The 22,807-nt window shown below is 55.3% G+C and overlaps 9 protein-coding genes across 9 annotated transcripts; 4 read left to right on the forward strand and 5 right to left on the reverse strand.

Annotated features, from left to right (window-relative positions):
* Positions 1-572: 572 nt before the first annotated feature.
* On the forward strand, positions 573-1,132 carry GCG54_00013249 (uncharacterized protein; the record flags this gene model as incomplete). Its single annotated transcript, XM_045413107.1, has 2 exons — positions 573-659; positions 725-1,132. 2 exons carry the CDS (start codon positions 573-575, stop codon positions 1,130-1,132), a joined length of 495 nt encoding a protein of 164 aa, XP_045257668.1.
* Positions 1,133-2,170: 1,038 nt separating this feature from the next.
* On the reverse strand, positions 2,171-4,734 carry GCG54_00013250 (uncharacterized protein; the record flags this gene model as incomplete). The annotated part of the gene is made up of 3 exons (XM_045413108.1): positions 2,171-3,102; positions 3,175-4,572; positions 4,626-4,734. 3 exons carry the CDS (start codon positions 4,732-4,734, stop codon positions 2,171-2,173), a joined length of 2,439 nt encoding a protein of 812 aa, XP_045257669.1.
* A 5,067-nt stretch (positions 4,735-9,801) lies between these two features.
* On the forward strand, positions 9,802-10,832 carry GCG54_00013251 (uncharacterized protein; the record flags this gene model as incomplete). The annotated part of the gene is made up of 3 exons (XM_045413109.1): positions 9,802-9,807; positions 9,870-10,443; positions 10,495-10,832. 3 exons carry the CDS (start codon positions 9,802-9,804, stop codon positions 10,830-10,832), a joined length of 918 nt encoding a protein of 305 aa, XP_045257670.1.
* Positions 10,833-11,068: 236 nt separating this feature from the next.
* GCG54_00013252 (Ubiquitin carboxyl-terminal hydrolase isozyme L3) lies at positions 11,069-11,887 on the reverse strand (the record flags this gene model as incomplete). Its single annotated transcript, XM_045413110.1, has 2 exons — positions 11,069-11,439; positions 11,515-11,887. The coding sequence occupies 2 exons, from the start codon at positions 11,885-11,887 to the stop codon at positions 11,069-11,071; spliced, it is 744 nt and encodes a 247-aa protein (XP_045257671.1).
* A 497-nt stretch (positions 11,888-12,384) lies between these two features.
* Positions 12,385-14,806, reverse strand: GCG54_00013253 (ATP-dependent RNA helicase suv3; the record flags this gene model as incomplete). The annotated part of the gene is made up of 2 exons (XM_045413111.1): positions 12,385-14,652; positions 14,711-14,806. 2 exons carry the CDS (start codon positions 14,804-14,806, stop codon positions 12,385-12,387), a joined length of 2,364 nt encoding a protein of 787 aa, XP_045257672.1.
* Positions 14,807-15,337: 531 nt separating this feature from the next.
* On the forward strand, positions 15,338-17,391 carry GCG54_00013254 (Vesicle-associated membrane protein; the record flags this gene model as incomplete). Its single annotated transcript, XM_045413112.1, has 3 exons — positions 15,338-15,375; positions 15,450-16,107; positions 17,161-17,391. 3 exons carry the CDS (start codon positions 15,338-15,340, stop codon positions 17,389-17,391), a joined length of 927 nt encoding a protein of 308 aa, XP_045257673.1.
* A 327-nt stretch (positions 17,392-17,718) lies between these two features.
* Positions 17,719-18,978, reverse strand: GCG54_00013255 (putative oxidoreductase C19A8.06; the record flags this gene model as incomplete). Its single annotated transcript, XM_045413113.1, has 1 exon — positions 17,719-18,978. The coding sequence occupies one exon, from the start codon at positions 18,976-18,978 to the stop codon at positions 17,719-17,721; it is 1,260 nt and encodes a 419-aa protein (XP_045257674.1).
* Positions 18,979-19,389: 411 nt separating this feature from the next.
* On the forward strand, positions 19,390-20,109 carry GCG54_00013256 (uncharacterized protein; the record flags this gene model as incomplete). Its single annotated transcript, XM_045413114.1, has 1 exon — positions 19,390-20,109. One exon carries the CDS (start codon positions 19,390-19,392, stop codon positions 20,107-20,109), a length of 720 nt encoding a protein of 239 aa, XP_045257675.1.
* Positions 20,110-20,449: 340 nt separating this feature from the next.
* GCG54_00013257 (uncharacterized protein) lies at positions 20,450-22,801 on the reverse strand (the record flags this gene model as incomplete). The annotated part of the gene is made up of 2 exons (XM_045413115.1): positions 20,450-21,418; positions 22,076-22,801. 2 exons carry the CDS (start codon positions 22,799-22,801, stop codon positions 20,450-20,452), a joined length of 1,695 nt encoding a protein of 564 aa, XP_045257676.1.
* Between the last annotated feature and the right edge of the window lie 6 nt (positions 22,802-22,807).

Below are 22,807 nucleotides of genomic sequence, written 5' to 3' on the forward strand. Positions count from 1 at the left end.
CCAGCGCTCGGCTCCTATCCTGAAAGATCCTCAAAAAGTCTGTCCTTCGGGAACGCTTGAGTGTCATGAAGGAAGCCTCACGCCAAGTATGTGTACGACAGTTCCGAGGGAAACGAACACAAGAAAGCAATGACTTCCCCACTCGTCCAAGATAGGCAGCATTTTTCGACTTGGCACCCAGCTCGTTCGATAAAAGACGTACCTGCGCCCCATGCTGAAAATTGGCATGCTTCATTCATACCAAGAGCTCCCAACATACGACATGTTAGTTGCGGATGATGGTCTCCCTGCCCGACGTACGGTGGCCGAAGAGGACTATGCAGACCAACGTCTCCGTCGGATACCTACTCCCACTACAGGCCCAGCAGTTCATCTAAAGAATGTTGCATTAGCAAAGCGATCTGGAGATACCTGCGGTTTCATATCTGGCCCTTCTTTTCAAGGTTTGAACGTCTTTCTGCACGGGAACCCTACTCATTCTAACGAAGCTAACCTCAAATTTTCGTAGGTTCGCCTGTGCCGTATACATGTGATAGCAGTACCAGCTGTCATACATCGGGTCCATGGATGCAATGTTCCTTGGCTATCACATTATGCTACAACAGCACGGCATCGATATGTCTCAGCACATCCATGCTGGGCAGTGCCGAACATTGCTGGTACGAGGACTGAGCCCTTGCCAACATACTTGGACTGACAGTTCCTTTTGAGCACTAATTCACAGGACGGATGGCTGCCTTCATGTGTCGATTACATCAAAAAAACCGCCTCAGGTGGCTTCGTCACACGTAGAGGATGTTACAGGACTGACTATGGGGTCGGCTTCAGCTATACAAACCTGGTGTTCTTGGTAGATGACCCTACTGACATCGTCAGGGTCACGGCCAGTACCTCTTCCGCTCCCGTACCATCTGAGCCTTCCAAACCTGAATCAGCGCCTAATAACAACATTGGAGCTATCATAGGAGGAGTAGTGAGCGGTATATCAGTCATCGCCCTCGCATTGCTGTGCGTGGTCATCTGGCTCATACTACGTCGAAGGAGACAGACTCGCGCCGGAAAATCAAGAAAACAGTCCAATACAAGCCGACTTCAAGCGCAGCCACCCGCAAATACGGCGGCCCAGGCTTAGAAACATGGTCAACAACAGACTCAGCGCACTATAACACCTCATTTTGTGAGACACGAGCTGCCGGCGAATAGTATGGTTGAGTTGGAGTGATCCCGAGGGCAGCTCATGGCTCTGGCCTACCATATGTCTTTGCCGTCGTCCTCCAAGCCTGAAGTGTAGCCTCGGCTGCGAATTACGGTCCCGTCAGCGTGAAAAGGATATTCATACGCTGAGTTTTGCCATCTAAGCACACATCTTCAGCTAAGTGGATGGACTACTGCCTACAAGGTACCTAAGTTATTGTTTCGTTTTTGTTTCCATCGTTATTCTCGTCATTATTATTATCTTTGTAGTCGTGTTCGTCCTCATTATCGCCGTTGCATTCGTCGTCTTTGTCGTTCATATTATTATCACTATGCTATCATCACTACTCGCCCAGGAAGCCAGGAATGAAGTACGGGTCAACCGAAGCGTCAGTTCACGAGATGTCACAATGTCAACCACCAAGCTCTCTACAGCGGATGGGTCAGTCACTTCTCTTCTGTAATAATACCCAGTAGGGGGGCAGTAGTCGGGGGTGTTGTCACGGGAGTCGTTATCTTTGTCACATATGATACTGCTATTGTCATTTCTCAAGGTACATCCGCACAGGGACAAGAACAAAGAGTGCTTCAAAGCTTCCCCCTGTGTTTTGATACGAGATCAGGGCTCCTCTCCTCTGAGTATAAATGCAGCAGCTGTGCAGATCTACCTGTGCGCAATAGACAGGGTGTTTCAGGGGGGAAAGGCATCATAATCTCTATTCTAGCATGTCATACATGATCTCGTTACGGTTCCCAGACATCCCAGCTTGCGCCGGCTGTCTTTCTATATCCCAAGTCCCAAATCCAAATCGCTAAGTGGTCCCATCCGTCGATACTCCCTGGGTATAACTCACACTCGAAACTCCTAAAGGAATGTTTTCCAAGTCCATTTCCAACCCCTTAGACCGAACCCATCAAAAGAACACGAGGTGAAGACCATGTAAACGGGTACTAGCCCCTCCTGGTTGCTAACCCCTCACTCCACATCAGCATGGTCCGCTTCATCATCCACAGCTTTTCTCCGCTGCACCCTGCTGAGCCTTGCCATGGCTCTTTGCTTAGCCTTGGCCTCCTTTCTTAGTCGAATCGCCGTCCTGACGTCGACCTTTTCTTCTCTCTCTTCTTCGATACTCTGGTACACCGTCCCGATGGCCGAGATCCTCCTGGTGCCCCGCCTGCCAAGGGCTAGGTCTGCCCGAGCAGGCAGGATGTCATAGTCACCAGGGCCATCATCCTCTTCATCAAGTGAGAAGATGGGTGCCTCCACCCTCGGGTCCAGAGACAGTCTCCTTTGGAAGCGCACAGGGCTGCCGAAGCTGTGGGACTGCCGCATGCTGGGACGCGAAGGCGATACATAACTGGGCTCCGGAACAGCAGACAGGCTGTCAAATAGGCCTGGCAGCTGCAGACCTGCTTCGCCGTAGCCACTGTCGCTAAACAGCAACTCCTCCTCTTGAGTCGCACCAAGACCTGAGTCGCGATGGCGCGTTGTAATGAACGAGTCCGCGTCAACGTCATCGTCTGACGAGAGGTAGTCGTCAATGTTGAAACCTGCGCCTGGAGTGGCCGCGTCCACTGGCGATGGTAGCGCGCTCTCGAGAGCGGTGCAGAACGAGGTGTGGTCGGCAGTCCCGCTGTGCAATGAGCTGCAGCTATCGTTCATGAACGAGGACATGGTTGCCAGATCGACAGATGTCGTGGCTGTATGTCTAGACTGCGGTCGCGGGAATGAGCTGGTGCTTGACATGGTCGGCGTCGCGGAGGATATCGACCAGTGGCGCAGGCTACTGGTCCGGATCGGCACATGCTCGCAAATCTCGTCGAGCTTATTGTTCTTCCGCGGCGACCCGTTGTTTTTCAACCGCTCGTCTTGGCTCTCACGCCACGAGGGGCCATTTCTCATCACATCTGCCACAGATTAAAGTCAGCAAATCTCTCCATACAATGCACACAATGGTAGAAATCGACGGTCAAACTAACGAGGTGAAGGCGCCGGTGAGGATCCATCCCCAGAATCAACAAAGCTCTCAACCTCAACCCGGCCGACCCGCCCTCTTGCGTCGTTGTCATCGTCGGGAATCACATTCCGTGACGACAACTCGCCGTTGCGGAAGGACGGCACACCTGTCGCGGACAGTGACAGAGTATGTCGTTTTGAGGGCGTTTTCTGGGTTGGGGAGGAGAAGGTGGAATTGGCTACTGACCCTCCGCGGGATGGCGGCCTCACCGCTTGATAAGTCTCGGGCTGCGCGTGGCCGGAGGTCTTTGGTCGCTGCTGGACTGGCAGCGAGTAGTTGTGCTTGACCACGTAAACCGGCTTCTGCGATGTCTTTGGCGACGATGGCGATTCGGTCGGTCGTGTGCTGAAGATACCCAATTCGTTGAGTGGTGCCTCGCCACCGGTCGTTGATCGCCGTTTCTGTCTCCTGGTGCTAGGCGAGACGGATGAATCGGCTATTTTGTGGACGTCAAGCGGCCCGTTCGATGGGGTAGTCGGGATGAAGGATCCAAGGGAGTAGGACCCAAGAGATTGTCTTCGTCGGCTGCGGGCCGATTCGGGAACGTCTTCCATGATCGTCTCGTGCCTCTGCGATCGATCGGGATTAAAAATGGTGGTTCGGAAGGGGATTTGGCCGACGCTCGCCGAAGTCAGAGACTTCGTTCGGCCGCCCATATCGAGTGAGTCGTGGCGTCGGGGAGGCTTGAACGGTTGGTCTTTGTCTCCAAACTGGGCGATTGAGACAGACGGTGCGGGCGCGCCATCTTGCCGATCATGAGGGCTACCGCCGTTGATGGCATAGAATGCCTGGACCTTCTCAGACGCCAAGTCGACTCCATTTTCACCAATGTTCCTGTCAGCAACATCCTCTCCATAATCCCGAACGCCGGCCGCTTTAACCCGATTCTGGAATCCGGAAGGTTTGATCTCAGACTGGGCGTCCAAGATATCGATGAAACCTCGGGCCATGGAGCTATTGCTCTGTATCGAGAAATGGCGATTGTGTGCGAATGGGGCTGTTGGCGGACGGAAAGGCTCGCCCTCGAAGGGGATCGCCGGCGATTGGCTTCCACGTCGCGGTGCCGGGGACCCCGTCGACGTCACAGAACCGAGACGCGGTTTCCTAAATGACAGCGGTGGGCCCTTCGAAGAATCTCTTCCTCTACGACTCGATGGCGACGATGAACTCGGTCCGGCACCGTTCGGGGCGGAACTGGGACGTTCAACGCTGGCATCGCGGAATCGTGGTACGGGCGGAGCGGGTGCCGATGCTTCGGATCCGGCTATAAGAGAAAGATTGGATTCGCTCATCTTGTGGTGAGACCGTTGCAGGTCCTCAAAGACGTTGGTTGGGCCATTTCCGGCGACGGGGTAGGTTCCTGAAGGTGTTAGTTGTATTCGCAAAGCGACTCAAGGTGGGATGGAATCCTACCAAGAAGTGGGGGTAGAGAGGCCGTGGTAGCATCGTAGGCTTGCGCTTTAATGTTGTTCGCTGACTTTTCCGATGATCTTTTGGACGAGAAGAACTTCAAGAGGCCCATGGTCACAGTTTCTCGCCCGCCATGTGGCGGTTGTCTTGGGCAGACACGCCGTCTGTTTGTTGCGTGATGCTATGGCTGTCGAAGATACGACGATACGACAAATTGCGGTGTTGGAGGGGAGTTTTGAGAGTGTCACGGCCCAGGACGACTCGAAGATACAAGGCTACTGTGACCACGGCAACAGTGACGAAGGCAAAGCTGTCGGGAGAGAAGGTGTAGAGGAAGAGGATGGGTGCTGAGAGGAGGGGGGTCGGGGAGTCTAAAAGTTGCGTGGACAAGCAGGAATAGCGTCAGTTCTAGGCGGGCGATGGAAAAAGAAAAGGAGGGACCATGCGACGGGATGAGTCGTGTAAGGGTGCTAAGGCTGATGAAGTGCATACATGATGGAGCGGAGCGACTGAGCAAGATAGAGCCCACGCTAGAGCGACTGTTAGACCGGGTTGAAGGCTTCGTGCATGCGAGGCAAGACGCGATACAAGAATCCATGTACCTGAGCGTGGCTGCTTCATGTTGCATGGGGTAGCACACCCTCCTTCATCGAGAGCCACTGGCGTAGCCTCCACCAAGGGATCAGACGGGATAAGAGGATTTCTAGTAAGGCGAGGTACGAAGCACGCGGAGCTGGGCCAAGCATTTGCGACGCCAGCTACTACCCAGCTTTCCTGCGCTTGCCCTGCTGTGACCCGATATCCAGGCAACTTTGCCTAGTTCCTCTGTCCGGATGCCAAGTTCAGTCTCCCATTGGCGGTTGACTTGTGCGTATTTGCCCAAACGGAAGAGAGACATGGTAATGGAAGCGGCCCGTCGACCGTGTCCAAATCCATGGCCAAGTCAAACGATTCCAACACGCAGGCCGCCTCCCTGTCAAGTCCTCGTTTACGTGTTTGTATGATGAGCCGGGCACCTGGTCGTCTACAATTCATGAGGGGTCGGCAAAACCTGGAGAAAACAAGCTGGCGCAGCAGTGACATGACTTACTGCTCGGACGAAATTGAGGCCCCGAAGTTTCGAAAACAGGTCAGCAAACGGAGGGCAGAGTCGGATGGGATGGGACATGAATGGGACGGATGGGATGGCCCGCGGCCCGTGCGAAAGTGACAACAAAGATGTAAGCAGAACGAAACAGCTTTTCCGCCAGTCTCGCTGCCTTAGCTTTCGTTAGCATGTGTGAGGCTTCAAGCTGGCTCTGCCTTTGCATCACTCAGGTCAGCTTCAGGTCTGAGACGGATGTCGATAGAGTTCTGCAACCCTGGTGCTGGGGTCCTGATCAGGACAGCGCATGCCGTGATCCCCTCGTCATTGACAGACAATGTACCAAGACAGAAACCGAGATTGTGGATGTCGAGAGGCAGCCCCCGGAGCACCCTGGGCAGAGGCGGCACAGTGTTTGTTGTCGTCCAGATGGAAAATTTCTGAGCGATCGAAAAGCCGTGGGAAAAGCAAACAGGCAAGGAGGTCTCTGTTCCCAAGAGATGAACTACGTACGTGTGTCTCCACGATGACAGCCATTGCGGCCAGTAAAAGAAAACATGGACGGCCAGGTCAGGGGTAGCAATCGTAATTTAGCGCAGCTCTCGGAGAAAAAGCAATCGAACAGGGTTGGAAAGAAGCCCATTTGCCAGCTTCTTTTATTGGCAGCGCCAGCTGACCGGACTCGCGACTAGCGATCTAGTGTGTCCCAGGGACAAAGTCAAAGAAGGCCCTGTTGAGTTCTGAAGCAGCACCGGTCGGTAGCGTATGGCTTTGTTCCATTGAACCTGCGACGAAACGACTTTTGAAAGGAACCGAAATAACGGGAAACGCAGTCGAGGGCTTGAGCTGATGCTATCCGCCATCTTTCTGCTGTAACAATGGGTTGTTGAGCCCCTCTTTGAGTCTCTGAGGTAGGAGTGCAGCGGCATTGCAGTGCAGTACTGGGTCAGGACCAACCATACGCGCAAATCGAACGATATTGACGACAGTTATTTCTCCGCTAGTGGGCTGAAGGCGCTGGCCGCCCCGTCAATGCCGTGTCCATCTTGAGTATATCTCTGCCATTGTTTATCTTCCCCGGGAAGGAAACCCCTGCGTCAGATGCAAGCGCTGCAAGTGGGTGAGAGTGAGACACCTGCGATCCTGGTGATTGGAGGCAGACAGAGGCAGATCGTTCAGGGATTCTCCCCTGCTGTCCCGCGAATGTGGCGGCTCTGGTGGATGATGGACGATCAATTTCGGCCAAGCTGAATGACGTTCAGAGTCAATTGAAGACGCGTCGAGCATTGATTGTCGTCAATGGCTCCGTCCATTGCTTCCGTGTGAAACTAGATCGAAAATATGGCGTCTTGAACGAGGATGCGAGTCAATCTCATTGACGGATGCTGAATTGTTCAGGTCACCACCGTCTGTAATTTTATCGAGAGGCCGGCGCTAGCAGAGCCAAGTCGCGGTCCATGGTCCATGGCCATCAGCGTGCGTGCACAACCGCAGCGCTTGTCGGTTGGTCGCGGTGTGCCACCCGTTGGTCCCAGCTGAGTGGACGGAGAGACGAGGTGGCCGAGAATAGCCTCGTAGCTCCGGAGCAGTGCCATGTTTTGCAGCATTGGCTAAGCACGATGGAGCTGGTGCAACTCGACAGGAGATTAAACCGATGTTCTGTTGGCGGACTCTTAGGAATTCGGCGGAGTTGGATGCATGAAGTTCGGACGACCACAGCAGATGCTTAGTCATTTCGTTCGTAACTTCTCAGTGTTGTTCCTTTTTCTGCTTTTCTTCTCTCGCGACAAACATACTCGCCCACGAATCATGTCATCTTCACAGACGTACCAGCCTGGTTTGGCTCTCGTTATCTGAAGGAATTGTTGTCTCGAAGGGTCGAGGATGGACCGCCAGCCACCGACATGACGCGACAAGAACCTCCATCATCTTTCGGCCGAATGCAGGTCGGGCCTGCAGCAGCATCCATTGAGAAACGTCTACTCCGCCGCGCCAAAGCGTATCATCACTTCTCATCGCAGTCCATCCCGCATCCGCAGGTTTCTTGGGCGCACAAACAAGCGAAGTTTTCCTCGGCCTCCCCCGTCAGCCTGCTTGCCAGCTGTAGGTGTCCGTTGTAGCACGGAGCAGGGCGGCCTCTCCCCGCCAGCTTCCAAATCGCTCAACGGCAAACGCCTCGCCTCAGGGGGCAGTTTCGTCTCGGCCTTTGCTTTCAACTGGATTTTGCCGGAAGCAGGTAAGCATTCAGCGTTGCACGCAACGATCCGGTTAGCCTGGTAGGCCTGTTAGCGGCGATCAGCCACCACGTGGAACACCGTCGTCAGGCTTTATCCGAATTCTGAATGCCTCCGCTTTTCCACCCCCTGACCGTTCTTCTCGGACCTCCCGGCTCGGATCTTGGCTTACCTCCAGCCATGGCCTCATTATGCGAGTGATCCGGCCGCACGACAAACAACTTCCTCCCGGGGCGCGGGGCAGCAACGTTGCTTTTCCTGCCAACCCCTCCTGCTTCCTTCTGTCTCGATGAGCGGGACTGGCCAGGCCAGGATGACTTGGAAGAGAATCATCCAGACCCTGGGTCCAAAGATGAAAGGCCAGAAAATGGGCAGACGAGGGGCGCTACCACGCGCCGTCTTTTCCGCCATTCCTTGAACAGTGAAGACCGCCATGGCTCTTCAGATTCAAGCGCTTCCCCCGGTGCCGCTCGGACGGTGCTCTGTGCTGCCGGCGTCCAAACGTTGAACACTGCAGCGTCCGAGCGGACTTGTCAAACTGCAAGTAGTGGCCGCCCTCCGCTTGGGATTTGGGATGTTGCGAAGGGGTCCTTCGTCTTGCAGGTCGTCCTTGGTTCGCGGAGTCCATGGGGAAACAAGCTTCAGAGACGTGACGAACCAGCCAGTGCTCAATCCGCGACCAAACGGCCCGACAAGCTCTGTTAGGTTTTGAGAGGCTGAAGAATGCAAGGAATACTGTCAGGAAGCACTCGCAAAGACAGTCTGGTCCCAAAGCATGCGGGCGTTCGAGACTCTATTGCAGGCAGATGTCGTGGCGCCGCCTCACGAACGACTGTCGTGTGGCCGCTCAGCCCTAAGCTCAATTTCGAGCATGAGTCTGGATAGTCCTTTGGTGGCGGCTACTGCCAAAAGGACATGAGCTGCATTTGAGGACGCCATTCGTTAAGGTAGTCCCAGATGGCTATGAGCTTCCCCGGGATCCTTCGAGACGGCTGTCAGCTTGCTTGTTGTCGGGGCAGCTTCCTCCCATGTGCCATCTGCCACGTGCCCGGCCAGTCGGAACATCTGAGCAGCCATGAGCACCCACGAGCGTACCCCTGCAGATTGCTGCAGAAAAGTGAATGTCTCTCCCTGAAATTCGGATGTCTCCTGTGGCGCAGTCCGATGCGTGTGTTGGTTCTAGGGCTGTTGCGTTTCATAACCGAAGCTGGTTGATGGCTCCTGGGCGGGAGCAGAGTGATGCTTGGAAGCGAGTTGATTGTGTGTAGGTAGGCAGGGCAGGTGGCCCTCAGGTCGACTGCAGGATCCGACAAGACTCCTCGAGAGAGATGCTTGCGGACATAAAGGAGTGACATGTTAAAAGTAAAGCATTGAGGATGCAGCTTCTTCTGCGTGGGCACAGTACTGCTGGGAAGGAGCGATGCTTGGATCAATAAGGCAGGCCCACGGGGGCTGGCTGCCTCCCAACCACAACGCGGATTGGAAAGAGACAATATGTGAAGGTTCCATTTGTGGAAGGAAGGTACTCTTTTGGAAAGCAACCCCAAGTATCAGTGTGCCTCTGTTGGATTCCATTCCTCTCGACGACAAAACCGACCTCCATCCTAGACTTGTGCGCATTGCCCAAATTGCTTCATCATCCGAGACCTTTTCTCTGATAGTCCTACAACTACTTCGGTATTTCTTTTCTCGTTTTTCTTCTTTTTTGGAACCTCCTCTGAGTCCCATCGCTTCTTGAACCACGCACGCAACATTCCTTCAACACCAATGTCTAACCCTCAAGCATCCGGTCAGACTCCCCAGGGTCTTGACAAGCAGCATCCAGACAAACAGCAGGGCTAGGTCCCCTTCTTTACCGAGCATGACGGTGCTCCCCTTGTCGACAGCAAGAAGAAGCCAACGCCAGCTGCTAGCAGACCTCCCACCCAGGCCAACAGCAGCCAAAACCCTTTTGGTTACACCGAGCCAGTGCCCACTCCCACGGAAGACCAAGATCAATTCATCGAGTTAACTTTGAGCAAGCCTGCTGCTACTGTGGAGACTTCCAACGACAACAACTTCGACGGAAAGCCGTCCGAGGAGCCTTCCTCCCGGGCTGGCGGTAGACAGCATGCTGTCGATACGTTGATGGATTCAGCTCCCCAAAGCACTGAGCCACACACTGCCCCTGAGATGACTATCTGTGGCAATGAACTGTCTGAAGAACAGTACAGACAAGCCAAAGACGCACAGAAGGGCCTCTTCGACCAACACAGGAAATCTTCCACGGAGTTCAAGTCCATGCCTGACAATTTTGGCGGTGACGGTATGAAGGAGATGTCTGACGGTCTGAAGGAGAAGTCTGGTGATCTGAGGGATAAGTCTGGTGATGCATTTACGACTGCCAAAGGCAGAGCGAAGGAGACGTCTGGTGATGCAGTTACTACTTTCAAGGCCATCGGTAGAGAGGAGTTCCAAACCCAGAAGAAGGTGGCGCGAATGTTCAAGGGTCTCCTGCAGAGATGTAAGTCACCGCGGCTCCGTTGATGAGATTGATATCTAACGGCATTATCAGCTTCTGGGTCCAAGTCTGAGTCGGACTCTACCGTAGCTGGAAGCGCCCGTCCAGACCGCAATACGCGCAAGGATCAGAAGGGACGCAAGCCGACAAGTGGCAAAATGCCCCAAAATTCGCAGCGAGTGCAGAAACGGAGCTCGAAACGCGGGAAGCCGTCCTCTGATTTCTCGAAGTTGAGCCCTCTCGTACCGACTGAGAAGCAAGGAGACGACGTACCGAGACAGGGCCAAGAAGACAAAGGCCAGAAGACAGTCGACAAGTGTCAAGATAAGTGTCCAGAGAAAACCGATCCCCACCACGCACCAACGCCACCTTGCGAATCCCCGAAGGAGTAGATGACACCCACCGAGGCCCAAGAATGCATGGGATGAGGAGGAAATACCTATGATTCGAATAGTCTTTCCCTAGTACCAATACAACAAACAATGCTATTCACCCTTAGCGTGCCTTTTTGCGTGAGACTGCGTGCCGTGACCTGGTCAACTCGATTCCTAAACGCCATATCCGATTTACCATTCCACTCTAGCTCTTTACCATCCTTGCCAACGTCGTGCTCCAAGCCAGATACCGCTTAATCCATAGAACCAGCCAGCGCAACAGCACTAAACCGCAAATCGGCACCCTCTCTCTCCAAGAACTTCAACGGTCCCCAGGTAAGCGCCTTCTCGCTCAACACATCCTCGCCCTCCTCCAACTGGCCCCTCGCGAGGGGTCCCTTGCGCCGTCCATCAAGCTCCCACAGCGTGCCGTCGTTGCCGCGCACAAAGCAGACGTAGTGCAGATCGATATCGTCCGCGGCCTGCGGGGCCTCCGTCGCTCCCTGTGAAGCCGCCTCGCGGTGCGCCGTGGCCAGCGCAGGCGTTTTCTCGAGGAGCTGTGCGCGGGCAACGGGGTCGAGGGGTTCGGCGTTCTCGAGCAGTGTGTTTAAATCGGAGGGCTTCTCTGTTGCCATCACGAGCATTCATCAGCACATCTGTTTCTTTCCAACTCGCGCAGCAGATATCGAGAAGAACTTACGGATATACTCCCTCGCAGGCCCGTTGCTAACCGCATGCAGCAGCCCCATCAGCCCGCACGCGTTGCGAATCGTCTGGCGGAACCAGAGCACCGGCTCCTGCGGGCCCTTACCCTGGTACTCCTCGAGCAGCGCGTCCTCGGCCAGGCGGTGGCTCTCGTAGGCGGCGCTGACGGGGAAGACGAGCAGCACGGCGAGGGCGGGCCGCGGGATGAAGGAGAGCATGTCGGCGTCCGTGAGGGAGAAGACGTCGTGGATCGCGAGCGCGGGGGACAGGCCCAGCTTGTGGAGGAGCGTCGTCATGAGCTCGGGGTTGGCTTCGAGGGGGATGAAGGCCGGGGCGGAGGCGGAGGGGTCTGGGTTTGTGGACGACATTTTGGGCGGTCTTTTCTTTTGCTCTGAGGTTCTGATGTCTGGAGGTTTACGATGGTTTGGAAAGCGGGTTTCGAGGGGTTGTGAAGGTGCGTTTGGAGGTGTAGATTGGAGAATGGGAAAGCTGTTTGCCCCTCCAAGAACCAAGGTCTAAGAGCCGAAAGGTATGGTGGGGTCGGTGAGATAACCGCTGCAGCCTGAGCTTTGAGTGCGGGGTGTTGGAGCTTGGGGTACCTCACCTCCGGCTTAATGGAGACCCTCCCCTGTCAACAAACGAACATGATGACACAGCGCATTCAAGGAGGCGAGCAGTTGTCATGAACATGTTCTATTCTAGAGCGGCGCTTGTTCCTTCATATGGCCAGCGTTGATTTAAAGTTCTTGCGTACCGTACCCAAAAGGCGTCCCCATCCCTTTTTTGCGCCGTTGAATGCCACTCGTCCGCTCCCCGTCTATGTGATTTATATGGATGGTTTTACAGTATGATTTACAGAAGGATCTCAACCGGCTGACGGTGATTCTCTCCGGTCGTGACTTTCTGAGTCGTGCAGCTTCTCGTCCACTTTGTCCCAGTTCTCGTCGCTCGTCGCCTGCTCGTCGAGCTGTTCGTACTCCTTCTCGTCGCCGACGAGGGGCTCCTCCTCCGGCGTGGGCTCAACCCACGAGTCAACCTCCACAGCGGGCGTCTTAACCTTGGCCTTCTCCATGGCCTCAAGCTCGTCGCGCTCCATGCGCAGCCTGTCCTTCTCCGACTGGTTCTTCAGCGCCCGCCTGCGCTGGTTGTCGCGCAGCTGCTGGTTCATGTCGGTCTGGAAGACGGTGTTGGTCGCGAGGTAGTGCGCAATCTTCTCCTCGACGAAGTCCTTCATGTGGAACGCCAGCGTCTGGCTGACGAAGATGCTCGGGAAGCGGTAGCTGACCCACAGGTACAGCGTGATGGCCTGGTGCAGCGTCTCGATGGCGCGCAGGTACTTCCTGCCGTCCTGCTGGCCAATGTCGTCGATGGAGGCGTCGAGCAGCTCGAGCGGGATCTCCTTGATGTCGTAGAGCGCGCCGTTGCGGCGCGTGGCGATGCGCTTGGCGATGGCGCGCACGATCTCCTTCTGGCCCTTGTCCTTGTTGACGGGCGCGTTGAGGATCGTGATGCGCTCCTGGACGGTCATGGGGAATTCCTGGATGGTGTCGGCGATCTCGATGGACCGCTCGTTGACGTGGACGGAGTAGCGCTCCGAGACGGGGGCGAGTTCGCGGAGGCGGAGGAGGATGAAGCTGAGGGGCGTGTCGGGCGGGAAGTACTCGGAGAAGCGTTCGATGACGAAGGCTGGCGGGTGAATGACCGCCGTCTCCAGGGGTTCGGCTTCGTTTTGGAAGGCTTGGCGGATCGTCTGCAAGTCGTCAGGGTCTAGTGTTGTCACGTAGCCCATCTTCTTCTCTTCTACTGGAGCAACCGCAGTCGTATCTGTGCCGGCGTCGTTGGTAGTGGCTTGTCTGGCAGTCTTGTATCGGCCTGCTCTGCCGCCAATCTGCTTGATTTCAGACGTGTTCAACACACGGAACTGTGTTCCATCGTGCTTGGTTGCGGTTTCAAAGATGACTCGCTTGATCTCGAGGTTGAGACCCATGCCGATAGCGTCACTGGCCACGAGGAAGTCGTAGTCGTTGTCCGGGTCGTTGAACAGGGCGGCTTGCTGGGCTCGGGTCTCGGGTGGCAGGGAGCCGTACACAATAGCACAGCGTCGCCCGGTCTTCTCTTCAATGGCATTCTTCAGACCGTGCAGGTTGACTCGGGTGAATGCCACGACAGCATCTCCCTTTTGCAGCTTGGACAGGTCGTTGTCGAGACTCTGTTTCATTGTCTCGAGTGGGCTCAACCTCTGATACCTGTGGACGATGCATTCGTCGCCGATGCTGGCGCAGATCGACTTGACCAGGTCAACAACACGCTCTTCACCGCAGAGATGGACCTCCTTGGCCATGACGCCGAGCAAAGCTTGCGTCCACGCCCAGCCTCGATCCATGTCGCCAATCATCTGGATCTCGTCAATGACCGCCACGTCGACCATTCGGTTCAGCGGCGTCATCTCGACCGTGCAGCTGATGAAGTAGTTGTCCTCGTCCTCCGGAATGCGCTGTTCCTCTCCCGTGACCATAGCGCATGGCTTCCCCTTGTTCTGGAACCGCATGTAGATCTCGTGAGCCAGCAGACGCAAAGGCCCGCCGTAGATTCCAGAGTTTGCGTTCTCCAGCGCCTTCAACGCCCTGTACGTCTTTCCAGAGTTCGTCGGTCCAACGTGAAGGTGGATGGTGCGCTGCATCGCGCGCGTGGCGGGAAACCACTCCATGGGGAAGCGCATGTCGGCCAGCTTCTTCTGCCTCGGCGTCACCTTGGTCAACTTTTGACGCATCATGAAGCTCTGAAACGAGTACTTCAGCTCTGACGTGAGCCCCTTGACGTCTGATCTGACGAATGCATTCCGCAGCGTCCAGAACAGAGGGTTCTCCTTGCGCAACGTCGAGCCCTTGTTCGCCATGTGTATTGACTTCTGTATCGTCTCGCGGAATAGCTGAACTTCGTTGTTGAGCCCAGTCTCGCTTTTGATGCCAAAGTCGCGGTACTCGGGATTCGTGTCCGAGTAGGGGCCCATGTTCCTCAAGACAACGTTGAACTGGGACTGGATCATGGTCCTGAAAGTTTCGTAGTTCTTGCTCCTGTTGGCCTGGTATTTGTTGTGTTGCCGGGCAGATCTTAGATTCGGAAGCGATTGCTTCTCAGAAGTCAGCCTGGGGAATATGAAGGAGTATGATAGGGTGTGTTGTCTTTCTTACCTTGAATGCGGCCGGGCAAGACGTTGCGAAGCCATGGCTGGGCGCAACACGACTCCTCGCCGCGGAGAGAGTCGCGCTTCGCAAAATCGCTCTCATGGTGGCTTATCTTCTACCCAAAGAAGCATGGCCGGCGACATGCAAAGAACATGCCGCGGTTTTTGGATGTTGTTGGTGCAGAGAGGCAAAATCGGAGACGGCAGACAGCCCACCTTCGCCTCCACGCCAGAAAGCTCTGACTGAATGGAACCCGCGTACGAAGTGGTGATGGAAATTTTGGGAGCGATAACCAATGCGCCCCCTGCCGCTGTGCCTTATCAACCAGCGCTCTGATTCGCCCTGTGTTGAAGGTTACGGGGCGCCCCACTTCGGTCTAGCGCATCCGCCTCCGATTGACCGTCGTCATCACGCATTCCATTCCCTCGTCGTCGCTGCCATTCTGCGACAAGCGCCCATCACCGTCCCGTTCCCCGACGCCCGACTCTCGCTTCCTATCCACCACCTACGTACGCATCCCACCCCGTCGCATCGAATACAGCTGCCTGGACCCTTTTCGCGGCACTACAAAGCTCGAAGAATACCCTGAAGATAACGTCCAAGGATTCTCCGGGTCGCCCCGTATCAATCGCCATGGCTTCTTCGTCGACGCCCATCACCCCTTTGCTCTAGTGAGTCGCCGACAACCGCAATTCCTGCGACACAGCTACCACCAAGCATTCAAGCTGACCACAATCAAATCCAGCTCGTGCATAGCGCACAACAACACGATCCTCTCCGAATGCACGACGTCGGCCTCGTCGCAGACCTCCTCCCTCGCCTCCCTCATCCTTCCCAAGATCGAGCACAGCAGCCCCCAGAAGCTGACCTACACCCACGGCTCCCACCACATCCACTACATCGCCGAGGCCCCCTCCGACCACCCGGACCACCCCTCCGCCGGCGGGCTCACCTTCCTCGTCATCGCCGACGCCTCCCTCGGCCGCCGCATCCCCTTCGGCTTCCTCTTCGAGATCCGCCGCCGCTTCCTCGAGCAGTTCCCGGCCGACTCCACCGACTATGCCGAGCTGCCCAACTACGGCGCCGCCAGCTACAACGGCCAGCTCAAGAAGTTCATGGTCGACTACGGCACCACCTCGGGCGGCAAGGACGACGCCATCTCCAACGTCCAGCGCGAGATCGACGATGTCAGGGGCATCATGACCCGCAACATCGAGGGCCTGCTCGAGCGCGGCGAGCGCATCGACCTGCTCGTCGACAAGACGGACCGCCTCGGCGGCAGCGCGCGCGAGTTCCGCGTGCGCAGCCGCGGCCTCAAGAGGAAGATGTGGTGGAAGAACGTCAAGCTGATGGCGCTGCTCGCACTGGTCGTCATCCTCATCGTCATGGCGATTGTCATTGCGGTGAAGAATTGAGGGGTACTAGGGGGGTAACGCGCGCGATTGCGTGTATGCGCGGTGTGAATGGCGCTTGTTTCGATGGTGTTAGAGAATTGTATCCTCTCCAGATTGGGCACATGGTTTGAATGGCGAAAACGGGAAGCAACACTACTTTTTTTTGGGAAGCAAAACAGGGAGGCTCTAATTTCTTTTTTTATCCTTACTACCACCTCGAGGGCGCTACCTGTGGTAATGATTCCCTGGGTCTGTCGTTTGTGGCTTTGCTGGACCACATCCGAATACATATGATTTTCTATGCTTACCATGTTGAAGTTTGCTTCGTGAGGATTTTAAGAGCGTGGCCCGGCAAATGAAAAATTGCACCATTGCTACAAAAGTACTAGATAAACAAGACCCTGGTTTCGGCAGATACACCAAGGCAAACTGGCCACGCGGATTACGCGGATTGCTCCCATCAGAATTGGCAGTGTCAATGCAGCTGTGGGCTCATCACGACTTGGCGCAATAGGCATCAACATTGAACAGACCAGCCAGCAGATATGCGGCAGAAAATTGACCCCATGTGTGCTCTCGAATGGTAAGCTTGAGAAAGTGGGCGCTCCTATAACAGACGTCTATGTACGATGACAGTACGTGGACGATGAAGAAGACGAATACAGCAAGAACAACGACTGGTTGAGTTTACATGTGACAACAACCCGGCCCAAACCCCAACGCCAAACATTGACCCTGTATGAGCATCGCCATATGAACTCATCAGGCCACGATACACTTCACAGCCCTTCCATTGAGTCCCTTTGATCAGTTGATCAACTCCACGATGCCCTCGACCTATAGCCGGATGAAAGGTAGGCTAGCCGGGCATTCCTCATCCACTCTCAAGTCTCTCGATGATGGTGATGAGCTCTGCCAGCCGGATCAACGGCACAGTCAATTTAACAGCCCCCTCTTCGCATCCTGGATTGACTTACACACATCTCGCCTGACTTATCGTTCATCAAAACCTCTCACAACTTCGGCCCCGACGTTCCGTCCGCCCTCCTGCCATCCTGGTAGACATACCCGTGCGCCACCGGACTCATCCCCATCCCGGGGCTCAGAACTAATGGCGGCCGCCGCAGCTTCTCAGTGAAAAAGACGGGATGCCTGACGGACGCGTTGTGCTGCGCTGGTGGCTGGAGATGCAGCAGCGCTGGCGGAGGCAGCAGCCGCGATATCGTTGCGGTGTGGTTCGTCATGGCTGGCGGCGTGGCAGAGTTCGACATGCTCCGCAAATCATGTGTGTAACTATGTTGAATCTAGGATATTTCGCAAATTCGACGTCGGCATGAAGAACCCCTTGATAGGGTCTGTCGTCATCTTTCATGTTGCGGGGAAAGGTTGCGCCCCCCTTACCCCAACCCAACCCCCCGGATCGGCCGTGCGATAGCTCGCTGAGAAAGCCGACGCTTCGGCTTCGGTGGGGCCGCGGGTTTTGGAGAACGGGTGAGCAGCCGAGGCACGCGACACACAGGTCTGCAGCGACAAAGTCCATGCTCAGTACGTAGCCAGACAATCATAGCTCTAATATTTTGTCATTAATTGGATCTAATATAGTCTTGAGCGCCAGTTCCTTCATGTCTCCTTCTTGGTCTTCTTCTTGCCCTTGGACTTTTGCGCCTCCTTGCCCTTCTTGATGGCATTCACGAGGTCCTCCACCTCCTGCACCTTCTCCGCCTCCTTTGCTTCCTTGGCCTTCGCCTCCTCCGCCGCCTTCTGCCTCGCCCTGACGAGCGCCTGCTCCTTCTCCGTCTTCTCAATCAGCTTGTCGCTCTCCTCCCACAGCTTCTTCGCCACCTCCTCGTCGTGGACGTCCTTCCGCGCAAAGTCCACCTCGCGGCACTCCTTGATCAGTCTCCCGCCCTTCCCGCGCGCCAGGCCCGGCTCCATCGCCGCGAACAGCAACGACTGCGCGCCCTGGTCAGGGCTCTTGAGCAGCAGCCACGGCACAAAATACGCCGCCAGGTACACGAACAGGCCCCAGAGCGAGCCCCGCGACAGCCACCGCCGCATGCCCGGCGTGCGCGCGTATCCCGGGTCCACAAACACCACCCGCGAGTTCATCGGCAGCTCGTCCGGCCGCTTGTACGCGTCGAGGTGCTTCTGGAACGCCTGGCCGAAGACCATCAGCGCCATCTTGCTCCGCTTGTACGCCGCGCCGGGCGACCAGGCCGTCTTGCTCAGGGCGGCGCCGTCGGTCAGCGGCGGCGAGCCGATGTAGGAGGGACACGTCGTGAAGAGGATGCGCACGTCGCGGTCGAAGGGCTGCGCCTTGAGGGCCGGGCTGAGGATGGAGAGCAGGTGGAAGTTGGCGAGGTAGTTCACCATCCAGGTCTCCTCGAGGCCCTCGGGGGTCAGGCGCGGCTTCGCGGTGCCGGGCGGGGTGACGGTGGCGGCGCAGAGAACGATCATGTCGAGGCGGCGGGGCGGGGAGTTGTCGATCCACTTGGTTGCGAACTTGCGGATGCTGTGGAGGGAGGCGAGGTCGACGTGCTCGGCGTAGATGAGCTCGTTGCCGGTGCGGGCGCGCAGGTCGCCGACGTACTCGACGAGGAAGGGGTCCGAGACGGGCGTGTGCGTGAGTAGGACAAGCTGGGCGCCGCGCCGGCCGAGCTCGTAGGCGGTGCTGGCCCCTATGCCTGACGTACCGCCCGTGATCATGACCACCCGCCCGTGCATGTCCCGCTCCGAGGGGTTGCTGGCGCCGGAGCAGTACAGCTTGATGAAGGTGAGGACGGCGACGGCGGTGGTCGTCTTGAGGATGAACCACCAGTTCTCCACGGCCCAGGCCGGGGGCCCGGCGGCGAAGACGTAGCCGATGTAGTCGATGGGCATGGCGAACGAGTGGGCTTTCGGAGGTGAGGTTGGTCGTAAAGGGTTCAGAAGTTGAGCATCGCACCCAAAGCTTCGTTGTGGAAGCTAGGCAAAGGCTTGTGACGAGGCCACTTTGCTGGGCTTCCTTGGTTTCTAGAAAAAGTGGAATTATTGACGTGCCCTCAGGGGAGTCAGGGGAAGCCTCCGAATTGCAGCAGGGGCAGGCCCGCCCCTGCCGGCAGCTGCAGGGGATGGATGGACGGCACATCAGCCGGCTTACGTAACCTTTGCCCCTAGGCTTCGATATGGACTGGCCTCAACGACAACCTTTTCCCCATCTACACCCTCTCATCTTATATCCCCAGCACCAGCACATTCAAGTCCATCACCTTTGACAGTGATTTCTGGGTAGGAGTGAGACTCATTAGTGCGATGGCGGCGCAGATGCAGAGACCGGACGATGTAGACGAAGAATACGATGAAGACTACGATGTGCCGCTCCACCACAAAAAGCCGTTTGGCGCAGGCATCCCGCGGAAGCCTATCCAGTTCGTCAAGGCATCAGACCCGACACTGAATACGACAAAACCTGAGAAGAAAACAAAGTCAGGCTCATCAATAGGGGATTTCTACCTCAGCCTAGTTCTTCCCAAGAAGTCCGAGGAAACTCCAGCACCGGAGGCGCAGGTGTGCGCCGTGTGCGATTTGCCCCTCGAAGAAGAAGCCGTGAAGCAACTAAATAAAGAAACAAACGGGAAGAAGGATGTTACGGCACGACAGAAGCATGAGTCATCTATCGCTCATCAGGTGTGCCTTACCCACTCACATCCGCCGTCCGCGCTGGACCGCACGCGCATGGGCTTGACGTACCTCTCTTCGCACGGCTGGGATCCAGACTCACGGAAGGGCCTTGGTGCAGCGGGACAGGGTATGCAATATCCTATCAAGACTAAACAGAAGGAAGACAAGTACGGCTTGGGACTAGAGATTCCGAAGACGCTAGCGGGGAGAGTCGAGAAGAAGAAGCCCCAGACGCTGGATGCGAAGAAGTGTCGAAAGCAGGCGGATGAAGACACAAAGAAAGCCGAGAAGTTGAGGCAGATGTTTTATGGAAGCGAAGATATGGATCGATATCTTGGAACTGGTCGATGAATGATACCCAATAGACAAATTCAGCTCAGGCAAATGAAATACTGTATGAACTTGATGCGGCGATGAGCAGATCGCCTAATTCTCCTGGTTATGCGCTGCTACATTTCTTATCTACTTGATTACTTCAATCGAGGACGGCAATACCTAGTAGAAATTTGATAGTATAGGGGACGGGGTAAACATGATAATAGAGCGGGTAACGACGACGACGATGATGACGACGACAGCGATAATGACAGTGACATTAAGAGAGAGTATGTATAAGCCGACAGGAAAATCAAGTAGTCGCTTTAGCACGGGACAACAAATAGAGGGTCTCGTGATGACATAGGTTGTCCTCTTAATCAGTGACAGTGATGCCGACTCTTAGCTTGTCCCATAACTGCGGGAAGCCCTCAAACTTTGCAACATCTTTGAGCTGCAAGTGATTCGCCACGCCGTCAACATTTGCACCACGCTCGATCAACAAAGAGGCAATTTCCGACCTTCCCTTGTCCAATTCGACGCTTGCACCACGTTCAAAAGGGGAAAACACAGGCCATCTCCCGTCCAATTCGTACCACTTCCGACCCCTACAGCTCTGCGTGCCAAGAGCGATATGCAATGCCGTAGGGCCAAGTTTGGGTGTGTTTGTGGGTTGACCTTTTTCATCCTCATTGTCAAAAGAGTTCGTCCTTGCGTTAACGTCAACCTTTTCTTGCAGTATCAGTCGAACCATCTCAACGCTGCCAGCCATGGCCGCAAGGTGAAGAGGTGTTCCAGCCCAAGCCACATCCTGGTGTCTGAAAAACCCTATTTCGAAGGCTTCAAAAAATCTCAAAGTAGCCGCCCCTACATCAGCTCCAGCCTGTAGCAGTAACTGGGCAGCTTCCGTATGGCCACGCCATGCCGCGGCATGAAGTGGCCTCCACCCTTGGTGGTTAGCTGCATCGGGATCAGCGCCGCATGATAGTAGTAAGCCCACTATTCCCTGGTATCCTGTGTATGCGGCAAGGTGGAGGGGCGTGTTTTGCAACTTGTCTGTAACATCCAGACCAGCGCCATAGTCTATCAAAACCTTGACGACGGATGTGTGCCCGTTCTTCGCGGCAAGATGAAGCGGTGTCTGCACTTGCTCATTGAGTATACTGGCACAATTACCAGAGTCTATCAGGAGCTTGACGACAGATTCGCATCCTTTTTCAGCTGCAGATTGGAGTATTAGTGCTTCCGAATCCGCACCACATATCAGCAGCTCTTCGACAAAGGCCCAGTTCTCCAAATTTGCAGCTGTCCAAAGCATGGTTTCATTTCCACATCGTTTATTCATCTGCCCAGCACATTTGAGGGCTTTACTGACTGCAGCATAAAGATCGCAGTTCCGTTCAATTGCTGGTATACCAAGATGCTGTCGCCAGTGGCTCGCGGGGGTGTGTTTCTCAGTATACCTAAGCAGGTATTCCAGACAAGCAAGCTGTTGGCCTATACAAGCCAACAAGAATGAGTCAACTCCGTCTTTGTTTTCGCAGTAGGGGTTGGCTCCAATATCCAGGAGGCATTCGACGAGCTCAGGCGATCCTTTCTGAATAGCGTGATGTAGAAGCGTGCAATTATCACTGCCAGTTGTGTTGATATTGAATCCATGCGATATGAGCATCTCCATGGTTCCCCTGAATCGATCAATCTCATCGTGCGTGATCTCGTGATCCTTGGAGAAAAGAAACACTGTACGAATCCATTCACAGCTTGTGGCTGATGACCCGGACGCCTCGTCACCAGATGAAACACAGGCACCGTTCTCTATTAGTATCACTGCCGCTTGCAAGTGTAACTCACGAAGCGCTTTACCTAGACAATCTCCGAGAGGGGTGTTCGTCTCAAAACTTGCTCCCATGGAGTGAAGTGTCTGGAAGATCTCCCAGTCTCCGTGTACTGCAGCAAAAGAGAGCGCATGTTGATTGAAAAATGCTCGACCAAAGTTTTGGACCAGAATATGAAAGCATTTTGCGCGCCTCCCCGGAATGCAATGTCCCCTCAGATCAAAGGACGCCATTGGGACATCAGAGCTTTTGAAGAGGAGTTGGTATACTCGCATTTTTCCAGCTTCTTCAAGACCTTTGCCACGACCGCCAACATTGGTATCAGCATCGAAAAGCAGCTCTAAAATAGTGGGGTTTCTTGCCCGAGCCGCACAGTGGAAGGCGGTCATGTTTTCGCCTATGTTGCCCTCGACATTTGGATCGGCTCCATATTCGAGGAGCAACTGCACCATCCGAACTGGGAGGTCAGGATCGCTTTCGTTTGGACTGAGACCACAAGCGAGCATCAAAGGAGTCTTTGCGGCAGCATAGGGGTCCCTCCTTATGCTACCTCTGTTCTGTAGACGCATGAACACTTCTGTTGGATCGCCCATGCATACGACGTTCGCATTTGCGCCGTTCGATAGCAGAAGCCTAGTGACTTCCACGAAGCCATTCATAACTGCCTGTTGCAACGGTGTTAACTTGTCGTGGTTCTGGGCTTCCATATGAGCTCCGTGCTGAATGAGTATCTCCGCGAAACGGGTATCCTTTTTGAATGTCGCCGCATGCAAAGGTGTTTGCCTAGCCTCCTGATTTACCTCCGCGCCGGCTTCTAGTAGGAGCCGTACAGCGAGAAGCTTCCCATCTCTGATAGCGGATTGTAACATTCCTGACTTCCACAGCTTTGACATCTCGCT

This window comes from Colletotrichum gloeosporioides (genome assembly GCF_011800055.1).
Source record: "Colletotrichum gloeosporioides strain Lc1 chromosome Unknown consensus_95, whole genome shotgun sequence".
Lineage (NCBI taxonomy): Eukaryota > Fungi > Ascomycota > Sordariomycetes > Glomerellales > Glomerellaceae > Colletotrichum > Colletotrichum gloeosporioides.